General features: G+C 43.0%; 1 protein-coding gene across 1 annotated transcript in view; it reads left to right on the plus strand.

Annotated features, from left to right (window-relative positions):
• Positions 1 to 1,213: 1,213 nt before the first annotated feature.
• Positions 1,214 to 16,335, plus strand: part of LOC143783231 (collagen alpha-4(VI) chain-like) — a 307,945-nt gene continuing 292,823 nt past the window's right edge. The window contains exons 1-2 of the mRNA XM_077271649.1: positions 1,214 to 1,274; positions 4,102 to 4,132. Coding sequence (XP_077127764.1) covers positions 1,214 to 1,274; positions 4,102 to 4,132 — 92 coding nt within the window. The remainder of the gene's footprint in view (positions 1,275 to 4,101; positions 4,133 to 16,335) is intronic.

The following is a 16,335-nucleotide window of genomic DNA, read 5'->3' on the forward strand; positions in this document are numbered from 1 at the left end:
CAGAGCAAGGAGATCATGTCTCCCTGCTCTGCCGCAGAATGTAACTGTAACAGCGCGCTGTGCATGCCAATACAGTTACATAGCGTAGTTCTGGGTGAGCCCCCTCAGAGCATGGGGCCCGAGGCGCCAACACCCTCTGTCCCCCGGTAGCTACGCTACTGGCTGCAGCACTTGTTCACATGACATAATGTCACATGAACATCAGTAGACACAGCACCAACAACATTGTGATAATGTGAGGTGAGTATATAGAGTTTTTATTTTAAATAGGGTCCCGTTGCATTTTAGAAGGGGTTGTTTGAATAGTGGAAACAATTAGAACTGACTGTGAGCTGCTGGGAGGAGACTAGCTGCTATGATATCTCCCATACACAACACAATGCACAGGGATGGATTCCTGCTCTTCTTCTCTTAGGTATCACACAGAGAGAGGCAGTATCAGGGAGGGAATAATACAGCAGTACTGAGCAGTGTAAATGTGCTCCTGGGTGAGGTAAAAGATTTGGTAGAACGCTCAGCACTATCTTTCTGTGTCTCCCTCTACCTTGTTTCCACACTCCGCTCCTCTATCTACCCATACCATTTTTAAAGAGTGTAATAGGAAGTGTCACCTAACATTACAGCGAGCTGGCAATCTGTCTTGTCTGGCCTAGGTGGAGCTGAGTTGTTTTTTTTAGAGTTGCTTTTTTTAGAGTAGATGATAAGTTCAGGAGACAGGTATGAGGGGAAGATGTAAATCATAAGTGGAAAAAGAAGCAGACTTCTCTGTTAAGATAAATTACAAAGTTTCTTATATTCACCTGAGGTATTGCGTTATGTAAAGTTTGTTGAATGTGCAGTTCTATTTTAATCGTCATTGAAGGGTTTTTCCCACAAAACACATTTACTACATTTATTATAACATCAATCAAGAGGACTTATTCAGTGTTCAAGATGTTCTACAACATTGTAATTTACTACGTGATGTCTAAAATATATGCTACTTAATGGAATATAATATCTTGAACACTCTATATGTCTTTCCATATGATATTTAATTTTCATTTGTTCAGGCACTTAAACATTTTAAACAAACCTCTCAGAATGCTTTAAAAAAATAAGTAATGCTCAACTAATTGAAAATCCACTTCCAAAGCTTCTGGGGTATCGTTACTCATGCGGTATTTTCTGCTCACTCTTAACAGACATATGACCGGCGCTGCTGCTGCCAATCATGGGCAGCACCAAAGACCAATATGTCAATATTATGGCCAGTGAAAGCATTATGTTTGCCAGTTCGTCATGATGCCAAAAATATGTCTCCCATAACTATAGGACCTATGCCTGTCACAAAAAATAAATATATATAACTGGAAGTCGGTGCCACAATGTCTGAAATAATTCTTTTAAAGACCAGAAAATTTGCTATTTTTAGGCTGGGGGGCAAAATCCATCCATCCCTTACCAGACTGAGAATACCAGCCCCCAGCTGTCTGCTTTAGCTTGGCTGGTTGTCAAAAATGGGGGAACCCCACACCGCTTTATTTAATTATTTATTTAAATAAATAAACCCTGATAGTTGAGGGTTGCAACCCACAGCGCAAGCAGGGAATGTTATGTGAGCTGTCTTCACTTCAGCACCCGGCGCGAACAGTACCGCTGATTTCCATGCGTCAATACATGTCAGACTGATGACACAGGGATGTCTTCTGTGTGTCATCAGTGTGCATGTGTGCGGGACATTTTGTGGCAAGTGATGCTACCAGAAACACTGATGTGAACTTTGTCATTTATCGAACTTTGGCCAATGTTTTCCGATTTTTAGGAAAAAAAGCATGAATCCGAATATGCAATATTCGTGCCGAGTTTGATATTGGCAAACGTTTTCACTTATCTCTACTAGTGATAGGTTGATCCCAAACAAGCCGGCATGATGAACCAGTTCCTTTATTTGAACATTGAAAGCAAGATTCCCACTGAAATGTTTTGAATGGCTTTTAATGGGAATAAGATAACAATGCCAATGCAATCAAAATACCAAGTCAAAACCCTAGAATATACTTTGCATTTGGCATACTACAAGTGAGCGGGGTGTTATCCTCATAAATATTGTGTTCACTTGTGTGTGAACAAATATTCAATAGGGAGGGATCTGTATTATGTCCAAAAAATTAGGCTTTTTTTAGCCAAATTATCCAATTCACCAAAAAGAACAGAGTGCCCTTCACCAGTGCCAACTGAAGTATAAAGAGCAGGAATCCTATCTTGGGTGCAGCTAGTCATCCCACCAGCTCAGAGTCAATTTCAAATTAAGAGCGCATGAAGAGCCCAAAAAGTGGTGAAAATGCAAGATTCAAGTCATATAATGTCCAGAAATAGTACCATTCCTCATGAACACACACACACACACATACACATACACAGCAGCTTATACTGAAAAATTAGCAGAGAGTACAGTTGCCCATGAACTTAAAACATGGTGTGCTCTCATTGCTAGGACACCACCGGTGCCCCTGAATGAGTCCTCTCTGTCCCTTCTGAAGGGACCCCGGCATGTGTACTTTCCCATCCGCGCTCCTTAGGGGTCTGTATACTTCCAGTACCTGTGCAAGGCCCGCAGGTCTCCTGGATTTGGTCTTATGGTGCGCACGCTACCTAACTCTTAAAGGGCCAGTGTGTATGCTGCTATAATCATCCCCAGCAATAGCTTGTGGGCGTGTTGAATATAACCTATTTGGAGGTGCATTAGCAACTGTAGTTAGTCTAGTGTTTCCTGCTAGTTAGTTGTAAGGTCCCCGTGCTCCTGATCCGATACGCTCTGCCTGTTCTTTTCCCAGTTCACCCTGCTATACCCATACCGGAATCCATCCTGCCTGTTCCTAGTCCCAATCCTGATCCATCTGACCTGTATTTTTGCCGATTACCTTCCCAGTGTGTACTTGCACCTGAGAACCTGCATTTGTGATCCCATACTGTGTCCGTCCCATGTTTCTGTTCCTCTCCTGCTTGTGCCGTACCATCTCGTTAAACAGTTATTGACTGGTCCTGCCATGGCTCTGTGGGTCTGTCCTGGAGTAGCACCTGGTGTGCAACTGTAGCCAAGACTAACCCCATCATCAGGGGCTCTAGCAAAGAGTAAGGTGATTGCTTAGCTACACCCCTCCATGTCATCCCCGGACTGTGGCACAGTGGTTCCACAACCAAGTGTGTAACACTCACATTGTGCTATACACTAAACAGTTATAACAAAAGGGACAATACTTGCTGAGTCTATCTATCCTATATCCACAATATACTGTACTTATACAGTATATAAATATATTATAAATATATGGTTACACTGTATATATATATATATATATATATATATATATATATATATATATATATATATATAAATGCACACACACAAACACACACACTGTATATACATAACCTTTATGTAAAGTACATATATTATCTTTCCATCTCATGTCATTAGCCCTGGGTTTGTGAGTTTACTACTCATTCTGAAGCCATGTGTTTTTAATGCTTAAGCATGTGTATGTTTGACCCTTCCCCATTTCTCTAGGCACGACCCACCCACCCATGATATCTGTATCAGTACTTTCTTCTTTCTATTCTCTTATGGGACTCTGATGCAGCATTTTATGGCTATAATACCTATTTGCCTCTTCAGTAGGAATTTACTGCAGTATCAGATCATCATACTTCCTCTCTCCTTATTACAAAGGTCAGTATTTGCTCATGTTTTGCATTTTCAAAGATTTTTCTTTGTTCTGTGTTACTCATTTGCTTTTCAGACTGGAGAATTATACACTTTTTTTATACATACTTTGCAGCAAGAAATGGTTAATTCTTAAAGATTCCGACTTTTACTTTTTATTCTTAGAAAGGGTGTCATGTTCCATTTGTCTTTACTGATGGGAGTTATGAGATACAGGGTTAAATTTCACAGCTGCACAGTTCATGTGGTGTCCTCGGGCTCTTCTTCGTCTTCAGGTGTTCTTGTGTGTGAGGTTTTTTCATTTTAATTTCTTTTATGTATACACATGTGTAAATTCCTGTTCTTCTTGACAAATCCATAGGTCACTTCATAGTCCATCTGTTATATCCTTGAAGATGTTCTTTGCATTATAATAGGAGCGATAAGGTAAGGAAATTGTATATCTTTCTTAAACTTGGATAGCAGTATGTTAATAAAGCATTGTTATATTGAGCTGCGTATTCTTAAGAAGAATATGTTCCATCTCAGCCAACTAGAAACTATATACCTTTTTTTACTGAACCGTTAAGTGTGCCGATTAAAAGTTATAGAGTTGGTATACAATTAATGAATTTAAAAAATTGTAAAATGAGAAGTGATTTTTTTTTATTCCCTACTTTACCATCTAAAACAAAAACTAAACAAAGATAAGCCAAAATGACACTCTATGTGGTTGACTTCCAACACCTCGTTCAGCTTTTATGCAATGATCTTTATTCCCAACACATGTCTACGATTACGAGCCGAGTGTTGGCTGAAGACTCATGTTGAGCATCTTGTGGATAAACTGGAAATAAGGATCATAGTTTTAAAGCCCATGCTTTGGATATGAATTGTATTTCTTGTCCGGTTAGACTCAACGAATTTGCCCAATTAACAAATCCAGACACTTTTTCATGAATTTCTTGAGTACCCTATATGAATTACAAATCCTTTACTACAATACTATAACTATACTATTACTGGGGATATAGGGATAGCCTAAGCTTTTGTATAAGCAGCTCCAAAGGTCTGTTTAGAGCATGTGCACACGGGACAGATAGGCTGAAAATATTCTGTCTGGATTTTCCAGGTGGAAAATTTGTTGCATACTACAATACCAACATTGTGGCCGATTTTTATGAAATCTGTTCCTAAAACAGTACAGAGAAACTGAACTCATAAACAAAAATGTAAGCACTAGAAAATATCTCATCGACGAAAAATATTTGTACAGCTTAGACAGATAATAAACAGAAACCGAATGAAAACGTCAAAAAAGCCAAATAACGGAAATCAAATGCCAAAAAATATTTATTATTAATTGAACACAATGTAGCTGTACAATAGGCCAAACAAATATCAATAATTGTAAAGGAGAGATTGTACAATAAATGATAAAAAAAATAATTAAGAATCATAAATGAATTAGTGCTGATAAATGTTTAAATATGCAGAGAAAAATAAATCATCAACACTGATAATATAATTCACATAAGAAATAATATGAAAGATATAATAAAAAGGTAACCACTAGTGATGAGCGAGTGTACTCGTTGCTCAGGTTTTTCCGAGCCGAGCACGCTCGGGTAGTCTCCGAGTATTTGTAAGTGCTCTGAGATTTAGTTTTCCTTGCCTCAGCTGCATGATTTACAGCTGATAGACAGCTTGAATACATGTGGAGATTCCCTAGCAACCAGGCAACCCCCACATGTACTCAGGCTGGCTAGCAGTCATAAATCATGCAGCTGCGTCAACAAAAACTAAATGAGCAGTTACAAATACTCGGAGACCACCCGAGCGTGCTTGGGAAAACTTGAGCAACGAATACACTCGCTCATCACTAGTAACCACAAGTTTACTCAATGCCCAAATGAGGGTGTTTTAAGTATACAAATAGTATACACACTGTCATGTGACTGCCCACCAGCACAAACAATATCTGGGGATTGTGATAGCATGCAAACCACGCAACCACACACTGTTATGATTCAGCAGTCTGAAGTCACATAGCGTGCCTGCAGACTTTTGTCACAAGCCTAGACAACCCCTTTAATAAATAAAGAGTATTTCTAAGAAATAAAATCTAAATTCTTGGAGGTTAGGGCACTTAAATGTTCTATTACCTTTATTACACTATATCTATATACATGTACAGCTCGGGAAAAAATTAAGAGACCACTGCACAGTTTTATAAAAATCAGCTTCTCTACATGTCTGACAGCCATTCCATTCCAGTGTCAGTTGAATTCCAACCAGAGTACACCTCATTGTACTTAATGTGCATCTGATTAGGTGATTACCTGAATCAAATCTTATTTAATGAAGGAAAGTATATAAAAACACTGCTGTGGTGTTCACAATCCTCTTGCAATAGGACAAGCTGGATGGCAAAACAAGTGCTAGTAATATCGCAAAAGTAATAGGATTGAAAAGATAACTTTTAACCATGCCAAAGGAGTTGAAAAGTCTTGAGTGAGGAAAAGAAGGGCTCAAATCTGGCTTTACTAGCAAAGGGACACAGTGAACATCATGTTGCCTCCATCCTAAAAATTTCTAAGATGGCAGTCCATTACAACAAGGTCAAGCAGCAGACATTAGGGACAACAAAGCTACAGACCGGCAGAGGGTGAAAACGACTCTCCACTTACCAGGATGACCGTCATCTTATTCAAATGTCACTCAGCAACCGCAGGATGACATCAAGTGACCTACTAAAAACAATGGCAAATGGCAGCTTGGGTGAAGTGCACTGCAAGAACAGTTCATAACAGGTTCCTTGAGGCAGGACTCAAGTCATGTAAAATTAGAGAAAAGCCTTTCATCGATGAGAAGCAAAGGAGAGCCAGGCTGAAGTTTGCCAAAGACCTTAAGGATTGGACCATAGAGGACTGGAGGAGGGTAATCTTCTCTGGTGAGTCTAATTTTCAGCTTTGCCCAATACCTGGTCATCTAATGTTTAGCTGGAGACCTGTAGAGGCATACAAGCCACAGTGTCTTGCACTCACTGTGAAATTTGGTGGTGGATTGTTGATGATCTGGGAATGCTTCAGCAAGGTTGGAATTGGGCAGGTTAATCTTTGCAAAGGACGTATGAATCAAGCCGCATAAAAGGTTATTCTGGAAAAACAGTTGATTCCTTCTGTTCAGTCAAAGTTCCCCAACTCTGAGGACTGTTTTTTCCAGCAGGACAATGCGCCATGCCACACAGCTAGGTCAATCAAGGTGTGGATGAAGGACAACCACATCAAATCAGGTCTGGAGAATGGGCTGCCCATGACAGGGTTTTGATGTGGTGGCCTCTTAATTTTTGCAGGAGCTGTGGCAAAAATTAAGAGACCACTGCAACATTTTCAGTTTCTCTGATTTTTCTCTTTTTAGGTATATTTTTTTAGTAAAATGTACATTGTTGTTTTATTCTATCAACTACTGACAACATATCTCAGAAATTCAAAGCTAAAAATATAGTATTTATTTGGAGCAAATGAGAAATCGTCAAAATAAAATAGAAACAGTGCTTTCAGACCTCAACTAATACAAAGAAAATAAGTTTTTATTCATTTAGAAACAACAATACTAATGTTTTAACTCAGGAAAAGTTCAGAAATCAATATTTTGCGGAATAACCATGATTTTTAATCACAGATTTCATGTGTCTTGGCATGCTTTCCACTAGTCTTTCACACTGCTTTTGGGTGACCTTATGCCACTCCTGGCACAAAAATCTAAGCCATTTTCTTTGTTTGATGGCTTGTGATTATCCATCTTCCTCTTGATTACATTCCAGAGGTTTTCAATGGGCTCAGGTCTGAGAATTGGGTTGCCCATGACAGGGATTTGATGTTGTGTTCCTTCATCCACACCTTCTTTGACCTAGTTGTGTGGCATAGGGCATTGTCCTGCTGGAAAAAACAGTGCACAGAGTTGGGGAACATTGCCTGAGCAGAAGGAAGCAAGTGTTTTTCAAGGATAACTTTGTATGCGGCTTGATTCATACATCCTTCGCAAACATTAACCTGCCCAATTCCAGCCTTGCTGAAGCATCCCCAGATCATTAAACGATCCACCACCAAATTTCACAGTGGGTGCAAAACACTGTGGCTTGTATGCCTCTCCAGGTCTCTGTCTAACCATTAGGTGACCAGGTGTTGGGCAATGCTGAAAATTGAACTCATCAGAGAAGATTACCTTACTCCAGTCCTCTATGGTTCAAACCTATGATCTTTGGCAAACTTCAGCCTGGCTCTCCTTTGCTTTTCATTGATGAAAGGCTTTTTTGCAGCTTTGCATGACTTGAGGCCTGCCTCTAGGAGCCTGTTGTGAACTGTTCCTGCAGTGCATTTCACCCCAGCTGCCATTTGCCATTCCTCTTGTAGGTCACTTGATGTCATCCTGCGGTTGCTGAGTGACATTCGAATAAGATGACTGTCATCCTGGTCAGTGGAGAGTCGCTTTCGCCCTCTGCCGGTCTGTAGCTTTGTTGTCCCCAATGTCTGCTGCTTGACCTTGTTGTAATGGACTGCCATCTAAGAAATTTTAAGGATCGAGGCAGCATGACGCTCACTGTGTTCCTCTGCTAGTAAAGCCAGAATTGAGCCCTTCTTTTCCTCAGTCAAGACTTTTCTTTTCAACTCCTTTGGCATGTCATTCCTATTACTTTTGGGATATTACTAGCTCTTGTTTTGCTATCTAGCTTGTTCCATTGCAAGAGGATTGTGAAAACCACAGCAGTGGTTTTTATACTTTTCCTCATTAAATAAGATTTGGTTCAGGTGATTACCTAATCAGATGCACATTAAATAAAGTTAGGTGTCCTCTGGTTGGAATTCAACTGACACTGGAATGGAATGGCTGTCAGACACGTAGATGTGGTGATTTTTAGAAAACTGTGCAGTGGTCTCTTAATTTTTGCCAGACCTGTATATATATATATATATATATATATATATATATATATATATATATATATATATACATGTATATATTATACGCTGCTCAAAAACATAAAGGGAACACTAAAATACCACATCCTAGGTATCTATGAATGAAATATTCCAGTTGCACATTTTTATTCATTGCAAAGTGGAATGTGTTCAAAACAATAAAACATAATTATCGATGTAAATCAAAATGATTATCCCATGGAGGTCTGGATTTGGAATGATACTCAAAATCAAAGTGGAAAATCAAATTACCGTCTGATCCAACTTCAGTGGAAATGCCTCTTGACAAGGAAAAGATGCTCAGTATTGTGTGTGGCCTCCACGTGCCTGTATGACCTCCCTTCTGTACAATGCCTGGGCACGCTCCTGATGAGGCAGTGGATAGTCCCCTGAGGGATCTCTTCCCAGACCTGGACTGAAGCATCCGCCAACTCCTGGACAGTCTGTGGTGCAACGTGACGTTGGTGGATGGAGCAAGACATGATGTCCCAGATGTGCTCAATCGGATTCAAGTCTGGGGAACGAGCGGGCCAGTCCATAGCTTCAATGGCTTCATCTTGCAGGAACTGCTGACACACTCCAGCAACATGAGGTCTGGCATTGTCCTGCATTAGGAGGAACCCAGGGCTAACCGCACCAGCATATGGTCTCACAAGGGGTCTGAGTATCTCATTTCGGTACCTAATGGCAGTCAGGCTACCTCTGGAGAGCACATGGAGGGCTGTGCGGCCCTCCAAAGAAATGTCACCCCACACCATTACTGACCCACTGCCAAAACGGTCATGCTGAAGGATGTTGCAGGCAGCAGATTGCTCTCCACGGCATCTCCAGGCTCTGTCATGTCTGTCACATGTGCTGAGTGTGAACCTGGTTTCATCTGTGAAGAGCACAGGGTGCCAGTGGCGAATTTGCCAATCCTGGTGTTCTGTGGCAAATGCCAAGTGTCCTGCACAGTGTTGGGCTGTGAGCACAACCTCCATCTGTGGACGTCGGGCACTCAGACCATCCTCATGGAGTCAGTTTCTAACCATTTGTGCAGATACCTGCACATTTGTGGCCTGCTGAAGGTCATTTTGCAGGGCTCTGGCAGTGCTCCTCCTTTTCCTCCTTGCACAAAGGCTGAGGTAACGGTCCTGCTGCTGGGTTGTTGCCCTCCTACGGCCTCCCTCCACGTCTCCTGGTGTACTGGCCTGTCTCCTGGTAGCGCCTCCAGCCTCTGGACACTACGCTGACAGACAAAGCAAACCTTCTTGCCACAGCTCGCATTGATGTGCCATCCTGCATAAGCTACACTACCTGAGCCACTTGTGTGGGTTGTAGAGTTTGTCTTATGCTACCACGAGTGTGAAAGCACAACCAACATTCAAAAGTGACCAAAAAAAAGCCAGAAAGTATTGGTACTGAGATGTGGTCTGTGGTCCCCACCTGCAGAACCTCTCCTTTATTGAGGGTGTCTTGATAATTGCCAGTAATTTCCATCTGTTGTCTATTCCATTTGCACAACAGCATGTGAAATCGATTGTCAATCATTGCTGCTTCCTAAGTGGAAAGTTTGATTTCGCAGAAGTTTGATTTACCTGGATTTATATTCTGTTGTTTAAGTGTTCCCTTTATTTTTTTGAGAATCATATATATATGTATATATATATATATATATATACAGTATATATACATACACATACTAGTTATTGAACCCGTTCTATTATCGGGTGACGAGTATTTTTAATGGTACATTTCCGGCATCCTTTTTTTTTGCATATACAGTACAGTGTTTTCAATAAAATTGCGCTGGAGAATGTGGTATGCGCATGTGCTATCTCCGTCGCCATTTTATTGAAGTAATGTACTACAATGTCAGCACAATGACAATGACAGCACTGCAATGTTGACATTATAGTACATTTCTTCATTAAAATGGCGTCATTTTATTGGAGTATTGTACTACAAAATTAAAGGGAACCTGTCACCAGATACGCGATTAATCTGTAGGTTATCAGCAATATTAAAGGGACTCTGTCACCTGAATTTGGAGGGAACAATTTTCAGTCATATGGGCGGGGTTTTCGGGTGTTTGATTCACAGGCGTGTACTATGGAGGACAGAGAATGAACTTCAATCCAATATTGCAGCCAGCATGCAGCCAGCGGGTAAGGAAAGGGTGAATCAAACACCCGAAAACCCCGCCCATATGACTGAAAATTGTTCCCTCCAAATTCAGGTGACAGAGTCCCAATAAGCTGCTCGGCAACTGCACACAGCCAAATGCAGCGCAGCAGGGAGAAAAGGAACTTTGTTCTCCCCTCCAGCATTCGGTTTCAGTGATAGAAGTTGAGGCGATGCCGGTTGGGTCACGACAGTATACAGAGCATCCGCTGTAACTGTTCCTCCGGCCCTGACTGACACTGGCTCTACATTGAGGCTGTGTCAGTCAGGGTCGGGGGCATGGTTACAGCCGCCACTCTGTATTCTCAGAGTAGTGACTGAACTGGTGCCGCCTCTGCCTCCATGACTGAAACCTAATGCTGCCAGAGATTAACCCCATAATAATCCATCCTGCTATCCATCACCATTTTGTTAAAGACACTGTGTGCAAATTTGTCTTCAATAAATGATGTCGGACATCTCTCTATGCACAAGTGCTGACTCCAGCACCAAACTCCTCCTCCTCCAGCCTCGCTGAAGATGGCAGTATGTCTTCATGGCACCAGAGATTGCGGTGTGCCATCAGCACTTACGCAAATTCCTCCTCCAGTCTTGTCCTCCTTCCTGTCTACCATTGAATGTTTCCTTCTGACACCGGCCACACATGCGCAGTATATAGAGGCTTTGGACAGAAGGACGCATCCAGTGTTATATTATAGATATATATGGAGTGCCCAGCCAGAGCCTAGGGGTACTTGGTACCAGGTCCAGTGGTCATTAAAGGGGAAGTCACAGTGGCAGCTACCCGGTCCGTGGCACTGGGCATCCAAGTAAGAGGGATGGTCTTTAAAGGGGTTTGTAAAGTAATAAATGTTTGTGACGCCACCTGTGGTGTTTGGTCAGGGGTGACTGATGCTGCTTAAAGGGGTCCTCTGGGGAGTGATGGCACTGCAGCAAGGATGGTACGGCTTCCCACAGGTGAAGCTGGGTCCCCAGGGCTCCTAGTGTATTTGGCAAAGATGGTGTGGTGCCAGAAATAATCAGAGGACACAAAGTTGCAGTCTCTTTACCTGGTTTACTGATGGTAGACAGCCACAGTCCAGGGTACCAGCCACAGTTCACGATGGAGTCCAGGCATCCTGAGGACGAGTAGAATTCCCTTTGCCAGGTCAGATTGGAAGCCTTCCGTATGTGCTGAATAATAGTCCCTTGCTGCCTATGGCTACCTTCAAGGTCCTCTCTCACTCTCTGTCCTGGTACAGTACCTGCATAGTAGGCAGCACGAGCCGTTTCATAGGGGTCTCTATCCATGGTGACTCCGGGTTCTGGATGTTGCTGCACCTCAGGGTATATATGTGGGCAAGTCACTTTCAATTTCCTGCCCTCCGGTTCTGCAGTTCCACACAGCATCGGGCTCCTGGGGCCCGGTTTCTGTGCTTCAGCTTGGAGGGAGCCCAATCGCAGCTCTCCTCCAGCTCCTCACTTCTCTGCTCCTTCCTCTTTCACTGTCTCTACAGACTAACTGACTCCTCCTCCAGACCAGAATGTATATATAACTAGGGAAGCACCCCTGAAACTGGGATCAGAGCTCACCTTGTGGCCTGGAGTCAGAACATGTTGCATGTACAGGTTGCCAGTCAAAGGGATCCTCCTCATCTCCAGGCATGGCATCACTCTCCCAGAGAGGAAGGTAATACCATTGTGGTACCTGAATTCCTGGGGTGCCACACATACATACCCATGCTAGCTGTGTTCTATACATACCATGTGTGAAGAAGGTGCTCTGGTCTGATGAGACCAAAGTAGAACTTTTTGGGCTAAATGCAAAACACTGTGTTACAGAGAACAAACACTGCATATCACCTTGGAAACACCATCCACACCGTCAAACATGATGGTAGAAGCCTCACGCTATGAGAATGCTTTTCTTCAGCAAGAATAGGAGAGCGAGCCAGAGTTGCTGAGAAGACATATGGAGCTAAATACAAAGCAATCCAGGAAGGAAACCTGTTAGAAGCTGTGAAAGACTGGAGACTGGGGTGTAGGTTCAACTTCCAGCTGAACACCAACCTGAAACATACAGCCAGAGCTACAATGGAATGGTTTAAATCAAAGCATATTCATATGTTTGAATGGTCTAGTCAAAGTCTGACCTAAACCCCATTGTGAATGTGTGGCAAGACTTGAAAATAGCTATATATGTATAAATGTCTGTTGCGTAGTCTAGTCCTCCCCACTATTTTAGCTCATGCTCTCCATCATAGGGAAGAGTTTTAGCTTCAAGCCACAGGCTGCATTGTCTTGGATTCGTGAATGTTCTCAGGCTGCATCTCTACATGCTCTTCTTCTGTATACTCACATTTTACTGATACATAGAGATACAGATATATATATACACTGCTCAAAAAAAAGGGAACACTTAAAAACAACTGAATATAACTCCAAATGGATCAAACTTCTGTGAAATCAAACTGTCCACTTAGGAAGCAACATTGTTTGACAATCAATTTCACATGCTGTTGTTCAAATGGAAAAGTCAACACATGGAAATTATCGGCAATTATCAAGACACACTCAATAAAGGAGTAGTTCTGCAGGTGGAAACCACAGACCACATCTCAGTACCAATGCTTTCTGGCTGATAATTTGGTCACTTTTGAATGTTGGTTGTGCTTTCACACTCATGGTAGCATGAGACAGACTCTACAACCCACACAAGTGGCTCAGGTAGTGCAGCTCATCCAGGATGGCACATCAATGCGAGCTGTGGCAAGGTTTGCTGTGTCTGTCAACGTAGTGTCCAGAGGCTGGCAGCACTACCAGGAGACAGACCAGTACACCAGGGGATGTGGAGGGGGCCGTAGGAGGGCAGCAACCTAGCAGCAGGACCGTAACCTCCACTTTTGTGCAAGTAGGAACAGGAGGGGCACTGCCAGAGCCCTGCAAAATGACCTCCAGCATGCCACAAATGTGCATGTGTCTGCACAAATGGTTAGAAACCGACTTCATGAGGATGGTCTGAGTGCCCGACGTCCACAGATGTAGATTGTGCTCACAGCCCAACACTGTGCAGGACGCTTGGCATTTGCCACAGAACACCAGGATTGGCAAATTCGCCACTGGTGCACTGTGCACTTCATAGATGGAAGCACGTTCACACTGAGCACATGTGACAGATGTGACAGAGTTTGGAGACGCCTGGAGACGCCGTGGAGAGCGATCTGCTGCCTGCAACATCCTTCAGCAAGAGGATTTTTTCAGTGGGTCAGTAATGGTGTGGGGTGACATTTCTTTGGAGGGCTGCACAGCCCTCCATTTGCTCACCAGAGGTAGCTTGACTGCCATTAGGTACCGACATGAGATCCTCAGACTCCTTGTGAGACCATACGCTGGTGCGGTTTGCCCTGGGTTCCTCCTAATGCAGGACAATGCCAGACCTCATGTGATTGGAGTGTGTCAGCAGTTCCTGCAAGATGAAGCAATTGTAGCTATGGACTGCCCCTTCCCCAGACCTGAATCTCTGATTGAACACGTCTGGGACATCATGTCTCGCACCATCCTCCAATTTCATGTTGCACCACAGACTGTCTAGGAGTTGACGGATGCTTTAGTCCAGGTTTGGGAGGAGATCCCTCAGGAGACCATCCGCCGCCTCATCAGGAGCATGCCCAGGCATTGTAGGGAGATCATACAGGCACGTGGAGGCCTCACACACTACTGATCATCATTTCATTGTCTTGAGGCATTTCCACTGAAGTTGGATCAGCCTGTAACTTAGCCGAATGAAGATATCCAGTACTTAAGCAAAAGATAATATTCAATGCTTTATTAATAATAGTTGTAAAAATCAAAACAACATGTGTTAAAACAATAATAGAGCACCCTTACTTAGAGAGACCCTGTTTGATATACACATATATACCAAATCCAAAACACAAAGCCATATGGATGTATACATGGTAATATTATAAGCCCATCAGTTCATAAGCAATACATTTTAATAGGCATGTGCCCTACATCCCCAGCTTGGCTAAATGAAAGTTACTGAGACACGCAATCATAGAAATTAAAATAAAACATATTACCAATGAAATAGATGGCAGTGAAGATTGCATCCACACGTAAATGGCAGCGTCCCTCCTCACCCCGACGCGTGTTTCGCATCCCACTTCTTCCGGGGGTGTGTCAGAGGTGGGTGGACATGAGGGTTAAATAATCGGCTCGCACAAATAGCAGAGTGAATAAAGAACATGTGACGCAAGTGAAAAAATGTGTTTGGCCAGCCGGACTTGTGCGGCGCATGACAGGCTCCTTCCTCCTCACCTGACGTAAGATCACTTCCTGACCTGCGCTCTCCCGACCGCATGCTGGAACGCAAGCGATCCAGTGTAGGAGTGCATCCAGAAGTGCAGGGGGTGGAATGAACGCATGTCCGTAGGTAAAACAATAGAAAAGAACATCATTAAAGGAAAACCACCGGCAGGCGAAAGAAAAGGGTGCATAATTCCCGGAGGATAAATCTAAAAACACTGGACACTCATACTAAGTACATAATAAAATATCGGATACTAAATATAAAATAGTGCTGGGTTAATTATTGGGTGAAAAGTACATTGTGAGTGATGGTGAGTGAAGGAAAGCATAGACTATATGGCCTTACCCTTAATGCCCCAAAATGAATACGTGATTAGAGATGAGCGGTGTTCGAGTCGAACTGTTCGCCAATTTCAAATTCGAGCTGTTTTGGGCGGTGTTCGAGTCGTTCGGCGAACCCTAACAATTTGCTTAAAATTCGGCTGTTCGAGTTTCTGTTCGATAACTGTTCGTTCACCAAAAGCCTAGCTTGATTTGCACATTAAAACTGTTTATCATTGTTAATGGACTGTTTCAGTGTATAGTGGGCGGGGGATAGATCTGTGCTGAAATAACGCCGATCTTCATTTTTTTTTCTTTCCCGCATTTACAGAGGGGCGGTGCAGTCTCTCAGCCTATCAGCAGCGCGCACACACACAGCAATGTGCATGTGATGCAGACAAGCAAGGGCATGTGTCATTGGCTGTGTATGTCACATGTCACTCCTTGCCCAATGAGAACCAGCCATTTGCCCCGTCGTCACCATTTCCTCACTGCTGCAGCTTAGTGTTAGACGGCACCGCTGCTGCTGTGGGCGCTATGCAGTCAAAGAGTCTTTTTTTGCCAGCGAATTTTCTGAGAGATAGGTTTAGGGAGTCGGGAGTTGGGACTAGTTGTAATATCAGCCCTTTTCAGGGTAGGTTACAGCTGTTCATAGCACTGTTTGCCAGGCAGGTCTGAGCCAGTGCTGTGCAAGTGTTAGTCACAGCATTTGGTGCAATCTAGCTCAGCCAATCCTTTTGGGCTAGTAGCATTGTCTGATAGTCATCTGAGTAGCCCGCCTGTGAAGCTAGCTACACCGCCTGTGTATCTCAATTTTTACGGCATCTAACCCAGTAAATCGTTTTGGGGTTTTGGGCTTAGTAGCAGTGTCTGTACGTCAGCAGAGTAGCC

The sequence above is a fragment of the Ranitomeya variabilis genome, chromosome 6 (assembly GCF_051348905.1).
Source record: "Ranitomeya variabilis isolate aRanVar5 chromosome 6, aRanVar5.hap1, whole genome shotgun sequence".
NCBI classification, from domain to species: domain Eukaryota; kingdom Metazoa; phylum Chordata; class Amphibia; order Anura; family Dendrobatidae; genus Ranitomeya; species Ranitomeya variabilis.